Genomic DNA, 17,092 nt, shown 5'->3' with positions numbered 1-17,092 from the left:
AAGGAAAAGTCACCAATCTAGTTTCATCATTTTAAATTATTAATGATGACGAATATTGACTATAATCAAAGAATGTTAATCTAAATTTAGGTTCTTTGTTGTAACAATCTAAATTTAACCAGTTTGTAAATACAAAAATTGAATTATTTTAATGTCGATATTGTTGATCAGAAAAAAATTTCTTGTCAGGTTGGTGAGCTTGAATGTTGCCGTGTTGCCGTTGTCAAAAACATGTGGGACATTTGAGGTTAGAATAACAATATTATTCCGCATTCCTGCTAATTGCTCAGTTTTTAAAAATAATGGAGAATAATAGCTCTGCTAGCAAGGTCAGTCGAAAAAGAAAAGCCAAAAAACGCCTTAAAGAGAAAAAATTGTGGAAACGTTCAAAGCTTCCCACGAGTAGAATTTTTCAAGAAGCTAGTTTTGATTCAGATAGTGACGAAAGTAAGAATATTAGTGGTGTTAAATCATATCGAGAAACAGATTTTCGTGTCGAACGTTTTGAACCTTTGAAACTAACACCATCGAAGTCAGAAAGTGAAAGTGCTGAGATTGTGGTGTCTGATTTTGAAGTTAATAATATTTCTAGTACTGTAACAGAAAACAGTTTTGAAATTTCCAGTGATGAAAACGATTCTTGCTCCTACTCATATAGCAGCATAATTGATGAATTTATAGATGAGAACTGTGGAGATGACACAGAAATTATATCACCTCTAAAAAATGAATCAAAAGGAATGAAATACAATAAAGAAAGAATTGACAGTTCTTTGATACTTCAGAAAAAAAAATTAAAAATTAAGAAAAGTAAAATAAAATCAGTAACTAATGATTCTTCAACTGAGAGAGTATTGGAAGAAGTAGAGCTTTATGATGAGATAAAGAAAAATAAGAATAAAACTGAAGATTTGTCAGAAAGTGGTAACATCATTGTTACTAGTAAATCAGTTGGGCAAGATCCACAATTTTATTTTACAGAGGAAGGAACTATTGTCATTCTAGATAATGATAATACCATTTATTTTAATGGTTTATGCAAAATCTCAGTGCTTCAAGGTGAGATTGAGGTTTTAGGCTACAAAATCACAAAGAATTGCCCAGAAATGAATATGTATTCACCGAGAGGCACTTCACTGCTTTTTTTAAAAAACATCACTGAAACAGATATTCCTGTTGGAAATTATTTGCTTGATTCAAAACTTTCAAACAAAATCAGGTTGACAAAAAAATGTGCAATAATCATGTGCAAAAAATTGCATGACCCAAATATTTTGTTTGTTGAAAAACACATGACACAACAGATTCTTCCTAAAGACGACAATTTCAAATTACCGCGCGTAGTTTTCCAACCAAAGGAGGGAAATTGGAATTTTCTTAAAATCAATCCACAGTGGGATTACATAATTGATGGTATAACCAAATCAACAAAAATGATGATTTGTGGAGGGAAAGGTGTAGGAAAGACTACTTTTTTGCGTTATGCAATTAACAGACTCTTGATGAGATTTAATGCAGTTAGGATAGTTGATCTAGACCCTGGCCAATCAGAATTTACTGTACCTGGCTGCATTTCAATTGTAAAAGTGGAGAAACCTGTGTTTGGTCCTAATTACACTCATTTGCAGGCATCAGAAAGGTAATAAGAAAAACTGTTACGCCAATAATTATTTTAATTTGTTTTAGGTCAATATTGTCAAATATTAATATAGCCTATGAGCCAGACAAGTACATAGCTAGTGTGAAGCAGTTGCTCCATGCCACTTGTACCGAAGCACCAACATTAATTAATTACATGGGGTACACTCATGGGATTGGAATTAATATTTTGTCTGCTGTGATTGCATGTGTACACCCTACTGACATTTTACAAATTTCTAGTCAAGATGCTAAAAAAAATTACAAGTTTCTTTTGAGTGCAGAAGTGGTCAGAGAGAATGCCAAATTGTTTCACTCCACTTCTTCAACTCTTGACTACAATTTGCATCAAATTGAGTCAATGTGTGACCAAAATGAGGGTTGGACTGCTGAGTCAAGACAGTTGAGGGAAATGTGCATTTTGTCTCATGTTAGTAACATGACAGATTCAAATTCACTTTTTAAAACTAAATCACCACTGTATAAAATTAATTTAAAACACGTAAATATCACAGATTTGAGAGGAGATTTTATACATCCAGCTGCCGTAAATGCGTGTTTGGTGGCGTTATGTACTGTGGAGGATGAGCTGTTAAATATTTTCAAATGTCTTGGTTGGGGTAAATTCAGAATATATTTTATTTTTGCAAATAAATTTTACAAAATCAAATTTTAGGGATTGTTAGAGGAGTCGATGTGGCTTCTGGTCAATTGGTACTGTTAACTTCTGCAAAAGTGGAGGTTCTGGAAGAAGTTTCTCATTTAGTGGCAGGTGGTGCTACTTTACCACCCTCAGTGTATATGACCCCAGATGACGTGGTCGGACAGATGCCCTATGTCATAGAAGGAGTTCTAATGTCATTTGGGCAAATACCTAAGCGATCGCGAATAGCAGCAAAATAAAGGAAAAATATATTTGTACTTTTTGTATTATTGTTTCATTTATTTCCGCCAGAGTTTTTTGTGGTGGCGCTGTAAGCGATTACTCAAACAAAACATGTTCCTAACCTAAAAAATTTTAAATTTAAGGAATGGAACTAATTACACGATAAAAATGAGCGAGATTCTCAATATAAAAACATTTTTCAATTCCATTCAAGTGCATTTTTCTGATATTTGGCTCGAGAGTTGCGTAAACTGGTGCAAAAACGAGGTCTTGAACCCCAACTACACTTTGAAAGAGCTCCAGTCAAAAGTATATGAGCAATGGTTGCTCCTCGATTTGCGAGACATAGAAGTGCGCACTTTACCCCCAGAATTGTCAACAAAGCAACATTTCGTTCTAAACGGTAATTTTTGCTTGCAGATGATGCAAGTTGTCGACATTTCTAAGCCAAAGCTGTGGCAACTACAAAAAATAAGAAATAGTAATTCTCTGACGCGGGGTACGCAACAAGACGCTGATGTAGCGGGTACAGGAAAGAGGATGTTGCTATTGACTTTAACTGATGGGATGCAAGAAGTGCAAGGTATGGAGTATCAACCAATCTCCAGTTTGAATCTCAATATAGCACCAGGGGCTAAAATTAGAATTATGGGGCCTGTTGTGATCAGAAGGGGGCGTTTGATGTTAGAACAACAAAATGTGAAGGTGTTAGGAGGTGAAGTTGATGAGTTGCTAGTTACTCATGCAGCAGAGAATATACTGGCTAGAGCCTTAAATCTCCCAGAAAATGTTCACCCTGTTGGTATTGAAGAGAAACTTATCACAGTGGAACATGAGGATAAGGATGAAGGTTTTCACAACAATTTGTTGTTAGTGATTTATTAATTTTTTTTTCTTGAAGGCTATGTGACCAATGCAACCATAAGAAATCCACAGCCTCCACCAGTTGCCAGAATTGTTAACACAAACAGTGTGATAACTGAAGAAGAAGAAATGTTAATAGATAAAGAAATAGATTTCATGTTGGAAGCTGAATTTGGTTCACCACCAGAAGAACTAAATGATAGTAGAACTCCAGATCTACTTGAAAATACAGAATTGTTTACTAGAGACTTTAATAATATTGATGGGGCTAGCACTTCTACACAAGTACACCATGCTCATTCTTCAATACAAGAAGAGTTACCTGGTTGTGGTGATATAGATGATGACATTTTTAATGATGTAGATATAGATGCTCATTTAGATCAGGTTGATAGAGAAATTGTTGGCAGGAAGTCAAGTATGAAACCAAATACAATCACAGTTGCAAAACTTTTAGAAATCAAGGAAAACGTTAGTAAAGGTGTGTTCAAAATTAAAGCAAAATTCAAATGTGTTATTGAAAAATTAACAATTAGTGATGAGGGTTACAAGTTAGTGATAAAAGTAGAAGATTCTACAGGGGATATAGTAGTGAGTTTACACAGTGATGTAATATCAGATTTGGCTGGGTATTCTCCAACTGATATTATGTGTTTAAAGAGCGACATTTTAAACAAAGATGAAACAGCTGCTGATAAAGTGATGAAAGTAATAAATTTATCTAGTTTATGTAATCATTGTCTAACAATTTTTTTTTAGGCGATTGAGAAGGTCAAAGACAAACTGGTTAAGCTTGATGATGTAGTCTCAGTGCAAGTAGTAAAAAATAAAATTCCAGTAGTCATAAAAATCATGTAACTAAGCTTGTATTTGTATATTTTTATATTTCACGTTTTTCAATAAAGCGTTATAAAATACTCAATACTGAATTTATTTTAGAAAAAAAAAAAAACAGTAATACACTTGACAATACAATTTTAAATATTTTACAAAACAAAAATTCAAAAGCAGTCACAACATAATGTACAATGACAATGAATATTAATAAAATCTGCAAATTTTCAATCACAGAAATTTACACTTGACAGTTATACTGGTGTTACACGCCGGAATAAAATTGCGAAATGCAGAATCAAATTTGCAACTGGGCGCCAATCAAATTGGAATGAAAAATTATACTAGTACCACAGTGTATGCCTTACGATAGGTTATTAACTTAAACTAAAATTAATTTTAAAATGTAAAAGCAGTTCAAAATGATTACTTATTTAAATATTTATAAAATGTGAAAATTGGTTCCAATATTGGAATGTTGACGTTTCGCTTATCCTAAAACAGTATATCCGAATTGGCCCCGGCACTGAACAGTATCGGCTTTTCGATTTCTTGAAGTATGAGCTCGCTGCTTTCCGGACTTTCTGTTTTTGTCGGCAGGTTTTGTACGCTGCGAGTCACACCCGGCTGGAAGTCTTCTGTACTTTTCGGCGTGTAATTAGCCAACGACGACCCTGTCAAGATTACATTTTACAAACGACACATCCAATATTTCTTAACGCTTTACCAGAGAGAGAAGGAACTGAATTACGTATTTGTGCGGCTGGAGGGGCGATCGACACGTCTTCCACCAAAAGTGAAGACTCTGAGGGGTACTCGTATATTTCAGGCCCTTCATCAACAAATGATATTTTCAACTGTAAAAGAAAAAAACATTTAAACCTCGCCGATAAAATGGAACAACAATAAACCTCAATGCAAGCTTTAAACCGTAAAGTATGTTTAATCAACAAATTTACATCACTATCAACTTTTACTTCTATTATCACATAAATAACTTTAGATAAACGCGGCTTCAACTGTTTTTAAACAATCAGACACTACCGTGAGCCGACTCAAATTAATCAAGAGCAATGTCAACAACTTATCTAATGTGTTTACCCAAATTTTGCAATTTTATAAGCGCCAGCTGTAGCTGCCGATTTAATAATTTGCCAACGTCGTATTCAAACAACAATCATTAGTAAGAAAAAAAAATCTGAATTGTACCGCGATGAAAAGAAAAGCGTAACTATTACTATGAATAAGTGCGCCTACGTGCACGTCAGCTCCGTCTCATTTCCTACCAAGAATTAATTTCATTAATCGTTCGTAATAAATAATGAATGTCTTACTAACGATAATGTATTCGTCTGCCTTTTATATAAACTAGTGATAATTTATGCCTTACGTGGAGAGAAATATTTAGTACAGTAACCTACTATTGCTCGAAACTATTTATTAAAAAAATAACGTTATACAACGGAACAATGAATAAATAAATACATATACGCTATTTCGACAAATTAGATCGTATGTGGTAACGGTTACGGTCTCAAGATGATTAAAGCAGAACTAAGCCATTTTATTTTTTCGATAATTAAATGCTTGTAAATTAGTTTTAATATTTTAGACGCATGCGTCTAATTTACAACTTCCACAGTAAAATTAATGAATTTGAACAAGCTCGTATTTAAATAATGACATGAATAGCTCGGGACAATTTGTTGTCGTATCTATCTGTTATTTTCCTGCTAATTATTTATTTGTTTTATCACTTCTTTTCTCACTGTTAATTAAGTAAATCACGTAACGTAACGTTAGAAATTTAATTGTCATACATTCCCTTTTAAAGTGTAGGGCTATACCGTTACACTGCTCTAAATTTACGTATGTAATTACATAAGTAAAGAAATTTTATTTAGCGCACTGCGTTCAATATCACGTAGAGGTATTTTCATATTTGGTGGCGGAAACAAAAGACTGAGAAATGTCACAAAAATGTATTGTCAGTGTCAAATTTGTCATAAACGCCGTAAAAAGGAATGTCTAGGTAAATTTAAACTTTCGCTAAATTGATTGAAAAAATAAATTCCAAGGAAACCAATTTTTGTCAGTGGTTCAAAAGGAAAAGTTATTCTCGTATAATCAAACGGATTACAAATTTTGTCTCTAATTCGACGATGAATAACTTTCTTATTGCCAATTTGCTGCATTTATGTTGAAATGACGAACGTCTTTGAGAAATTTGACACTGACAATAAAAATTTGTGACATTTCTCAGTCTTTTGTTTCCGCCATCAAAAATGAAAATATCTCTAGTACACAATGCTCGTAGTTTTAATAATTATTCTTTGTACATTTAAGATACCCATCTTTTCGATAACTCACGACTTATTTCAACAACTAATTGAATAGATAAAACCGCCGTTTCAAAAAAAATCAATGCAGTATGTCGCAAACAATTCATCTCAAAAAAAAAATCTTCGATTGTTACATTTACTTAAAAAATTCGGTACACATTCCAGATCGTTTTTATTTAACAGCGCCAACAGTTGCAATAAAGATAAGTTCCATGTTTTATAACGAAACCGTTGATTGCACCGATTATTCCAATAAACACGTCTAGATTGGCCCACATGGTGTATTTAAACAGACCGCGCTGTTCAGAAAATAACTTCAACGTCCATAAACAGATTAATCGAGTACAAATGACGAATTCGGAAATGAAGCCGAACACAATCGCAAATCTCATTCGTTTCTCGGCATATGATTGTACACATTTTCAATTCAGGAAGAGAAAACAACGTTCCTTATTCTTGCATTATTTTGCAACAAAACGAACATAATAATCACTTTACAATTCAACACAAAAACGGAGAAATTGCCAGGTTGTGTGAAATTTCGGAGCGCCGCAGTACAACCTAAAATCTACAACTCCCGTTATGTTTTAATGCGGAAAGGCCAATTAAAGAACCTGACCGCAGCAGCCGATCAATTTTTTTCCGCACGTCTTTGAAAAACATTTGACACGAGTTTGATTCCTTCGAGAATCATATTTCCAAAATGGCATGAAACTACCTAGAAAGCGGAGGGATGGTCTTGTTTTGTGCACGTTTGCTTCGTCCAACTTGTCAAATATTTTTCAAATCAAAGACGTGCGAAAAAAATTCCACAGGCTGGCTGCGATCAGGTTCTTTATTGATCTCACCGTACAACTTAGGAAAGATACTGTTAAATATTTCCAATGGATTCGCATCTGTGAGCGAGGTCGTAAACTTGTGCAGAAGTGCGTGATCTAGAAAGGACAAAATTCAAATCTTCCAACCAAGATGGACGAGAGAAGATTTGTTAATATGATTTTACGAAGTATCGATGACGATACACTCGATTTTTAACTTTTAACTCTGACTAAAATTTTATCAGATCAAATGCACTCTTCATTCTATCAATTATTGAAATGACGCAATCTTATCTGGCAAAATAATTGTGTGGTTTCAGCTTATGTTACTGACGCATTTGGGAATTAAATGCGACAATTATTTGTTTTGGTTTTAACGTTCGCGGGCAATTTCGAAATATTGGTGGCCCCTAAATCTCAATGTTTTCCCAATTAGGTAAGCGAAATAAAATTGCTGTCTTTCGTACAATTCCACTAACAATGGGGCATTCACTGATCATAAAATATGTTTTAAATGTCACATTTTGAAGCAGTAAATGAACTTGATCTATGGGACACATGTATTACAAGCTCGAACACAATCGTCAGACGTGGGTCCCGCGTAGGAGAAATCACTTTTCATTCGAGCTTGAGGACTGATTGCAACAGCAGATTAATCGTGATCGTAAACACTTTTCCAATTCAGTCTAATTAATACTATCTGCCTCTCAAAATTCGAATTCGCTGTTACAAGGACAAGTCCGTTAATTGTATCGATTTTAGAAAATAATGATCGATTTTTTAAATTAGTAGATACGACTGACGTACGGATAAGTATCGAGTCAATTATTTTTACTTTTGGAAAGTGTGCCAACTGTGCCGCTACTAATTATTATCAGTAGACTGTTGAGGCCTCCTCGAGTCGGGGGCGGTACTACACCGCCAAATCCGTTAAAACGACTACTTATATGGCCGTCGTGTTCCTTTTTCGAACAATTAACTATGCTTTTTCTACGAAGAGACAACGCGTCTGTCTAGTTTTTCTCCGTGATAAAAATTCAACCAGAACCACGATACTATCGACCCCGATCATTAAATACGGTTCGCGTTCCGTTCGGTTGGACATTTTTAACAACAAACATTTTCTTCCACTTTCCATTGTTTAAATATTTAAGTGACGCCAGTTGGACAATCGACTGCTAACCAATTTGTTTCTGAATCGCGTCGACCCACTTACGTTGAGGATTTTCGCTCAGGTGAAAAACAAAGCCCATAATTGACTTAAGTGAAGGCTTAAGGGCGAAAATTGGCCTAGTTGAAACTTAACCCAGATACTGATAATTAATACAGTTCTGTGGTCAACACCGTGTCCAAAAAAATACAACAAAAAAAAAAAAACCAATCTAGTTTTTCTGAAAATGATAACGCGTTTTTTAATCTAAACCTTGACATGTCGTCGTAAATTTCGCCCCAAATTAATTGCGAATTAAACGGAACTCGTTGCGTTGCACTGCAATTAGCTGTAAGGATGTGGCGACTGGTTTTTCTGGCTAAAATTCGATCAGGTGTCTCAATTTTGTAAAAACCGAATTTGTGTCGAAACTTGAATCAGTTTCAATAAAACTCCCATGACTTCGTAACGTTAAATAGAATTTTTAAGGGTTAACTACAGGTTCGTTATGAAATTTTTAATTTATATATAGAAATGACAGGTAAAAATTCTATTTTTGTAGAAATCCGTTTTAGACTTGCAACATTCCATAATCGAACGCTGGATAAAGCACGACCACGGCTGCCACGACCGTGAAACCGAGCAGGTGTTTCAGACAGGTAGACCATCGACATTTTTACCCAGACAGTAATTTCAAACCTTCAACAACCCCAAACGAGTTGTGCCGCAACATAAACTTCCTCCACAAGTTTCGTATTTTTTCACGTACAAATTCTGAGAAACAAATGCGGAAAGACCGCACCCAACACAGATAAATGCGTTTGCAATTTGGAAATTAATATTTTCACGTTTCTCCTTTTCAAGAAACGTAAAACTTCCTGTAATACTTGCTTTTATAAAGTATTGTGACGTTTTCATTTACATTCAATGCAAAATGGTGACTCACAACAGAGAAAAATCTGTCAAGTGTCATTAGTGCACATTTATAAACCACCATTCTATTATAAATGCATTAATATCTTTTATCAGTCTGATATTTCACAAATGTCAATGCCAATTGGGTCACTATTAAGTACCAGTTCTTCTAGAAAAAAAAAAATTAATGGCTTGCATAAATACTATTTCGCGAATTCCAAATCTGCATTGCTTAATAACAATCGACCACCTTGACTGATTACTTGTTTTACTTGCTCGGATTTGAGTTTATGAAACATCTTAATCGATAAAAAAAAACATTAACAATAAAGCAAACAATTGTGCACACGCTTTATCGTCCATTTCATCTATTCAGTTCTAAAAATAACTTGTTTGGCGAGTAAACTTATCATCAAATCATCGCAAAAAACGAACTTTGAGTTGCTTTCTTTCTTCAACAATGAAAAGAAGTGGCGAAAGATAAACAAAGGGAACAATGGCTCGGGTTGTCCTCGATTTTTGTAAAAGCTTCAATGAACGTGACACCTTCATTGTCCAGTCTAGATTAGATGGGTTTACCTTCGCTTTTTTCGTTTTCTGACTAAGACTAGATTTTCCATCGATGAGTATGTTGTCGTTAATAAATGTAACATCACAGGGACTGGGCGGACCCTCCAGCGAACGCAAGATTTCGTCGTCGTCGTCCGTGAACGATTCGCCTACCGACGCCCCAGGAAGCAATATAATCCCTCCTTCGCCAACCTGCAAAAAAATCAAAATCATTCTCTATTTTTGGAAATGTTCGCGATCGTAGTACGTGAGCGGCATGCCCTCTGGCGGCCAACAATGACAGGAATGTCACTGTCACAATATGTCATAAACACGATCCCGCTGTCATTTGACTCTCAAACAGATGCCAAGGAACGTTCACACGTGTCTACCATTTCAACGAGTTGCATTTGTTGGGTGTCGGAATTAAGTCTACATTGTCAACGAGGTGTTGGTCGGAATTTCAACAGAATCTCGGTAAAGTAGAAAGTTAACGACCAAAATAGAAATGCAAATAATTTTATTATCCAATAATAATGGATGCTGCGGTCTATTTCATGGGGGCACCACCGTAACGATGTTACCATGACAACGTATTGTTACAGAAACTGCGAAAGGTCAGACTTTTGGCGGAGGAGATAGTGAAAGCAAATTCTGATTTGGAAATATCTATGCAAATTTTTGGAAACATTTTCCCAATTGTGGACTCTTGTTTCATCAATTATTTAAATCACAGTTGGCTGCAATTCTAAAAAATATTTAAAAGAAACTAAATATTATTGGCAATGGGAAATTTGCGGCATTCCAATGCGGTGCATAACAAAATGTCCAAGTAATTACATATTCTTTCCGCTGTGATGTCTACCACATAAACTATTTACTTAACAGTAAAAAATGTATGTGTTAATGAAGAAATGCCAGCAATGTTGCTATCAACATTTACTTGCAGTGAATTGTCTGTGGTGTGATATAATCCCACTCACGAAGCAGCTTAACTTGATTACTTTTTTAATTAAACTCTTTTGTTTTCTTAATGGGTACCATAATGACTGTCATGACACTGCGTTGTACCAAATAAATATTCGCTTAACGCGGCAATCTTCCAAATAAACAAATTACACTTTCAATAACTAAAGAGATAAAAAAAATCAATGACACGTAACTATTTAGCTTGTCAACATTTTTCCACCACGTGTATCTTGTTTATAATCCAAAAATCTCTTAATTCCCCACTATCGCTTTCAGTTTTCTTTTTTTTTTGCCAATTTTTTTTAGCATCCTGCATCGTCGATAATCGTTAATGACGGGGATTAGTACCCTAGTGCCTAGTTGTACTACGCGATTAACCTACTTCTTGCACGATGTGGTAGTAGCACGTATCAACAAAAACAATATCGATATTACACATCCGCATAACTGAATGGTGGAATGCGGGGTCAAAATGTAACACAATCCGTTTTTGTTTTGAGGCACACGCCATAAAGATTATACAGGATGTTACACAAGCGTAATTACATGCTAATAAATCGAACACGTACACCGGGTCCGAGTGATGATTCCGTTTACAAATCGACTCGTGAGGAAAGTACTTTTCTCGATTTATTCGGCCGTGAAATTTAAAAGTCGTGAAACCGGACTGATAACCTTATTAAGTGCACGGAGATATCCGTCTGCATTTTTTCCTCTCGATCGGTGACTTCTGGAGTCACGAGTCAGGCTGAGTCAAGGGATTCTTCTTAAAACAAGAGCTACCACCGCATTCTCGACCTCCTTCGGAGTCCAAAGTACGACTGAGGAGACTGACGCAGTCACTGAACTTTTTCACCTTCGATTTGAGTCGAGACAAAGAGGAAGAGGTACCACCTGTGGCGTTTTGATCACTCCTGATTTTATCTCCAACCAAACGATTTACTCGTAAAAAGCACACACGGAGAGTACCATTTCTCTCTGAAGACAATGTTATTAATTACTAGAAGAGCTACCACCTGTAGCGTTTCCATCACTCGTGACTATCAAACCGGACATTTTATTCATAAAAATGACCACTACAGAAGGTACCATTTCTCTCTGGTAACAATTTCATTAATTGCTCTCCATTTACTGTACTTTTGGATGGTCGATGTGTTTAGAGTGGTCGCTGAGATTGCCGTTTCTGTCATTAGCGAAGAAATGTGACTTAGCGGTATCTTCATACGGAACTAATTATCACAAGCACAAGATGAACTCGAATTAAATTCAACACGAACTCGTCATCACGAGTTCAGCGTGCCATTGCTGTTTACACTTTACAAAAAAAAAAAGTAGTTTATCATTTGTGCCGCTATTTCCACTTAGAAATTTTTCAAGAACGCAATTTCTTACATTACACGGGTACACGGTAATGGTGCGTACACACAAACATCCTTTTTCCTCTATTCAAGGCGAAGCATTCAGGACAAAATAATGCAATTACGCGCCATTTAAACGACCATTATGTCCGAATTCGTTTCGGTTCCAAATTTTCCATCAAGGTCGGATTTGTTTTTTTCCCAGGTTGTTTAAAAAAAGTGTGGTGTGGAAATGTCGATTTCTTATCACTTCAAAGTGAGACTATCACTTCCGTCATGAATTACGCATCTGGAAACGTTTTACGGGGCGTTTTCTACAGGAGATTAATGCAGTTGACATGGTGCATTTAACAACGTATCTAAAGCGATATCAATGATTTCACTTGCACAGGCAAAAAGCAAACGACAAGCGTAGATACTGCATTTTAGAAATGAAAGTTGTTGCTTTGCACACTCAACTTGAAATTGTTCGATTCTGTACGTTTGTTGGAGGCATTTGGTCCCATTAAACAAGGTCACGAGTTTGTGAATTTTCGAAAAAAGATAATGGTTACATTTTTATCACGACGGAGTCATTTAGTAGATGATTGATCACAAAAAATTCTCCGATAAAGTAATGTGCGGTTTGCCAATAATAAAAAGTGTCTAAGTCCTTGTTTTTCTATGAGTCAATACTAATACAAATTCTGGGAATGTGTTATTATTTCTATTATATTTCTATTATTTTGGGACCTCGAATTGGTCTTTATTTAGTTAAATGAAGTGGAAAACATAATTTTAATGAAGTGGAAAACATTAACTTTCTAATTATTCATGTACAATTATGGTAGGTTTAGGTAAACCGCGAATAGTATAGTAACAAGTGAGAATAATATCGAGAACCAAATTGTTTTTGAAAATTGACTCGACATCGTTAAAACTGTTGAAAGATAATTGATTTGTCACGTTTTTGTTTTTACCTAATATGGTCGACAAATGATAAGATTATTACGTATTTGGTAACTACGTAGTCAATACTCCAGGAATCGATTATTCGAACATCGATTTTTTTTTATTGTACCTGTGACCTTAACCACTCAAATTTTGCTGGATAAATTCTAAATTATCAGTGGGTGGTTATCTAGCATACGATACTATTATTGATTCTACAAAACACTCAACCAACACTGTGGTACTCTTGATCTTGAACTTTTATTTCCCATGGGTGTTTGTGCAATACGCCATGGGATTTGTTTTGTTTTCATTTGATTTCCAATTGTACGACTTGAATTAATTTTATTGCGGTCTTTATTCAACTCGACTTGTAGAATTGTTCTAGGAAAAAAAGTCAAAGAAACTTGCACAATTAAAAAGGAAAAGTATCGTGCGGATAATGTCGAGGAAAAAACTGAACAATACGTTACACGGGACACAAATCTTAATGGCTTTTTAACAGCTGGGAAAACTTTTCGTCAAGTGTCACATGTCTTTCGGTGAAAAGATACATTTTCATGTACATGTTTTGTTACACTTCGCAATGAAAAAATAGCTGAACCGTGACAAAAATGGCATTCGTGTTTAATTAGAGTTTCGAACGGAAACAGTTCCAAAAAGTTTGAATTGTTATGATTATTACCGGGACGTAGAATTAGTCATTTTTGTCGGTGAACTCGGAAACTAATATCTAAATAAAGGTGTGTATTGCAAATATTTTTCGGAAAAGTAATGTCTGAGTAATGTATCAATACAAAAATTCCTCGCAAGGTGCACCAAGAAAATATCAAGATTTGATTTTTTTTAAATCAAAATTATTTTGTCAAAACAAAATTTGCATTTCTGTAACAACCAAACACTGCCACAATAAAAGATTCGAAGGATTTTCTCCTTATATCTTGCTAAACATCTTATTCATAACATTTTGTACAACAGTAAACAAATGCGATGATAATCGAATAAAAACCGGTCAAAAAACCTCCTAAATAATACCAAATTACCTTGGGCTTTTCAAGTTTCGTTACACGTTTTATTCCATCATTGTGCACATAATCGGGAACATCCTTTCGATCAGTAAACTTGAACACGATCGATGTATTTTCAAGTTCGCGTGGCGGTTTTTTCACTTTTGGCACTTTAATCTTAGTCACTTCTTCGACACACTTTATCGTAACACTGCCTTTCGGCTGTTCTAGAGTTTTCGCCGCGTTTATCAAATTCTTTTCGATTTCGAGAATCGTCAGGCTCGGTTTCGATATGCCCAAAATTTGACTCGCTTTTGTCGGTGACTTGATTTCGTTGTCTTGCGACAATTTCTGCGGCGACTTCTTCCCTTCGACGTTGCCGATGCCGTTGATTTCCAATTTGAGCGGTTGCGTCGGAGGCGTTTGAGTATTCAAGACGTTCTTGTTCGGCGGGAGCTGCTGATTTTGGCTCTTGTTTGATTTGGCAAAGTTGAAGGTCATGGAATTGGTGGTGCCATTTTGGGAATTTGGTTCTTTACTATCTGGCTGTTTCGTGGGGCTTCGTTCGTTCAGCGACAGCCGGATCTCCTCCTTGATGAAGTTCTCGGTGGCTGATATCCTGAAAGATGGCGAATTTACCGCTTGCAGGGGACTAGATGTGATTATAAGATCCGGCGTCTCCGTCAGACTAGTACTTTTCGATCCGGGTTCGTCGCTCGTTTTGAAATCGACCCTGGATATGTCCGGGATGGGGCTGGGCAAAGATTCTGGAGATTTCGAAGGCGGAATGTCAAACGAGGGCGGTTTCTCAGTGGATACTTCCAGAGTGGGCAACTTTTCGGCCAGTTTGGGACTTGGTAGTTCAACGGAGGGCGTCTTTTCGAACGATCTCGGGCGGGATGGTTCGACCGAAGGAGTCTTTTCGATCGATCTCGGGCGTGGTGGTTCGACCGAAGGAATCTTTTCGATCGATCTCGGGCGTGGTGGTTCGACCGAAGGAGTCTTTTCGATCGATCTCGGGCGTGGTAGTTCGACCGAAGGGGCCTTTTCGATCGATCTCGGGCGTGGTAGTTCGACCGACAAAGACTTTTCGATCGATCTCGGACGTGCTAGTTCCAACGAAGAAGCCTTTTCGATCGATTTCGGACGTGTCGTTTCGACTTCTTTACTCTTGGACCTTAATCCGTTGGTTTTGGGTTTGTCACTGAGGGTGGGTTTCACTTTGATTAAGGGTTTCTTCGCGGCTTTAGTTTGCACAATTATACTCTTGTAGGTGGCAACTTTGGCGGCAACTTCCCCGGTCTGCTGTGGTGGTCTGGTCCTCTGTTCCGGACGCCTCTCGAAGATCATCTTGGCCTGTTTGACCACGTCCACAGGAGGCTTCTCTTTCTCGTTCATCACTGGCTGGATTCGTTTGGGTCTGTTTATTCTCTGACTGTACGACTTGTTCTCCGTGTTTTCCACCATTTTATCGGGAATAAACTTGGGTTTGTCACTTCCTTCCGTGATAAGCATTTCCTCGTGCAGAGATTCCCGCTTCGCCCTGGTCTCCTCTATTTCTCTGTCGGCAGTGCTGGAGATGGCCTCGACTGAGCGCGCTCTCTTCAGCTCGGACCCCAGTTTATTTCGATACCGGTTCGGCGCATTCTTGGTGTCGTTGCTTCCGTTCAGCCTCGTTTGGAACAAGCGGTTCGTCTCGGGAGCGTTATTCGGAGCATCGTCCAAAATGTTCTCCAGAGAGGCGGCCTTCCGCAGGATCGAGGGGCGCACCTTGGTGTTCTCGCGTTGGGCCAGACTCAGGTACCTCTCTTTGAGCTTGTTGACGATGCCCGGCCCGTAATGGAGATCCTCTTCGGAGGATTCGCAGGAGCCGTTTTGGCGGGGCTCGCCGTCCCAATCCCAGGCCCTTTCTTGCACCATTTTCGCTTTCGGGGACGCGTTGTTACATGTCTCGCGAGACGCGACCGCTTCGCTGAGGTTAGGTTGTTGCACTGAACGGACCAGTTGTGCCGATGGCCGTTGACTGCACAGCTGCTGTTGCTGCTGCTGCTGCCTCTCAGCCGCGGTCGCGGTACGTTTGTTTTGGCTGCGGAGTCGCGCTATCAAATCCTTTTTCCATTGGGGAATGTCGTTATCGATATTGGACGAGGACATTTTTTTCGGATGCTTATCTACCTGACATTATCTAGCAACCACGCGGCGCTAATAAATTAAATTAGCCAGCATATGGTCACAAGGCGAAGGTGTCGCGAATCGATCGTTTTCACTTTTTTTTTCTAGATTTTTACACATAAGACATGTTCACAGACCGGCAGTTGGGGCACTAATTGACACGAATTTACACTAATTATCACAGAACACGATACGTTTACGACGCGTTTTCGCACGACTAGACTCTACACCTTGTCACTTTAGTATATATTCTACTTTCTATTATACAATACCGCACTGCTAGGTAGATATAAAAATGCTAAAAAGAAGTGTGTGATAAATATCAAATGACGTAATGAAAATGTCAATCGGCGCATGTTACCGCCTCAGCGACATCTACCCAAAAAACACGATCTATCTTACTATGCAAAGAAATCTTCTATTTATACATTTATTTAAAATTGTAATGTTCCAACTGATCAAATATTAATATCATCAGAAAAAATGAATCATCGTGTATTTAATAAATACATATATTTTAATAAATATCGGTATCTACTAACGTTGACCTCCATAAAATATTTATGCTACAGATTCCTATAATTTCAACGGTTAACATTTAACGCATTCCTGTCAAACCAGGTGGCACCGGCCCACTTTGATGCAACTTTTTTAAATGGC

The 17,092-nt window shown here is 37.1% G+C and overlaps 3 protein-coding genes across 4 annotated transcripts; 2 read left to right on the top strand and 1 right to left on the bottom strand.

Moving 5' to 3' along the window:
- The first annotated feature begins 182 nt into the window (after positions 1-182).
- On the top strand, positions 183-2,566 carry LOC138134341 (polynucleotide 5'-hydroxyl-kinase NOL9). The gene is made up of 3 exons (XM_069052529.1): positions 183-1,639; positions 1,687-2,258; positions 2,315-2,566. Exons 1-3 carry the CDS (start codon positions 303-305, stop codon positions 2,539-2,541), a joined length of 2,136 nt encoding a protein of 711 aa, XP_068908630.1. The 5' UTR covers positions 183-302; the 3' UTR covers positions 2,542-2,566.
- Positions 2,567-2,605: 39 nt separating this feature from the next.
- On the top strand, positions 2,606-4,310 carry LOC138134343 (recQ-mediated genome instability protein 1-like). Of its 2 annotated transcripts, XM_069052533.1 has the most exons (4): positions 2,606-2,875; positions 2,945-3,374; positions 3,426-4,096; positions 4,148-4,310. In XM_069052533.1, exons 1-4 carry the CDS (start codon positions 2,693-2,695, stop codon positions 4,244-4,246), a joined length of 1,383 nt encoding a protein of 460 aa, XP_068908634.1. In that variant the 5' UTR covers positions 2,606-2,692; the 3' UTR covers positions 4,247-4,310. The 2 variants fall into 2 exon arrangements, with proteins under 2 accessions (XP_068908634.1, XP_068908633.1); XM_069052532.1 differs by having other exon boundaries at positions 2,606-3,374.
- bif (bifocal) lies at positions 4,304-16,762 on the bottom strand. Its single transcript, XM_069052528.1, has 4 exons — positions 14,297-16,762; positions 10,027-10,209; positions 4,950-5,079; positions 4,304-4,896 (listed from the first exon to the last, which is right to left on the bottom strand). Exons 1-4 carry the CDS (start codon positions 16,412-16,414, stop codon positions 4,718-4,720), a joined length of 2,610 nt encoding a protein of 869 aa, XP_068908629.1. The 5' UTR covers positions 16,415-16,762; the 3' UTR covers positions 4,304-4,717.
- Positions 16,763-17,092: the final 330 nt, after the last annotated feature.

Source organism: Tenebrio molitor, chromosome 7, assembly GCF_963966145.1.
Source record: "Tenebrio molitor chromosome 7, icTenMoli1.1, whole genome shotgun sequence".
Taxonomy (NCBI): Eukaryota; Metazoa; Arthropoda; class Insecta; order Coleoptera; family Tenebrionidae; genus Tenebrio; species Tenebrio molitor.
The sequence above is the reverse complement of the archived record's forward strand: the minus strand, read 5'-3'. Positions and strand labels throughout refer to the sequence as shown.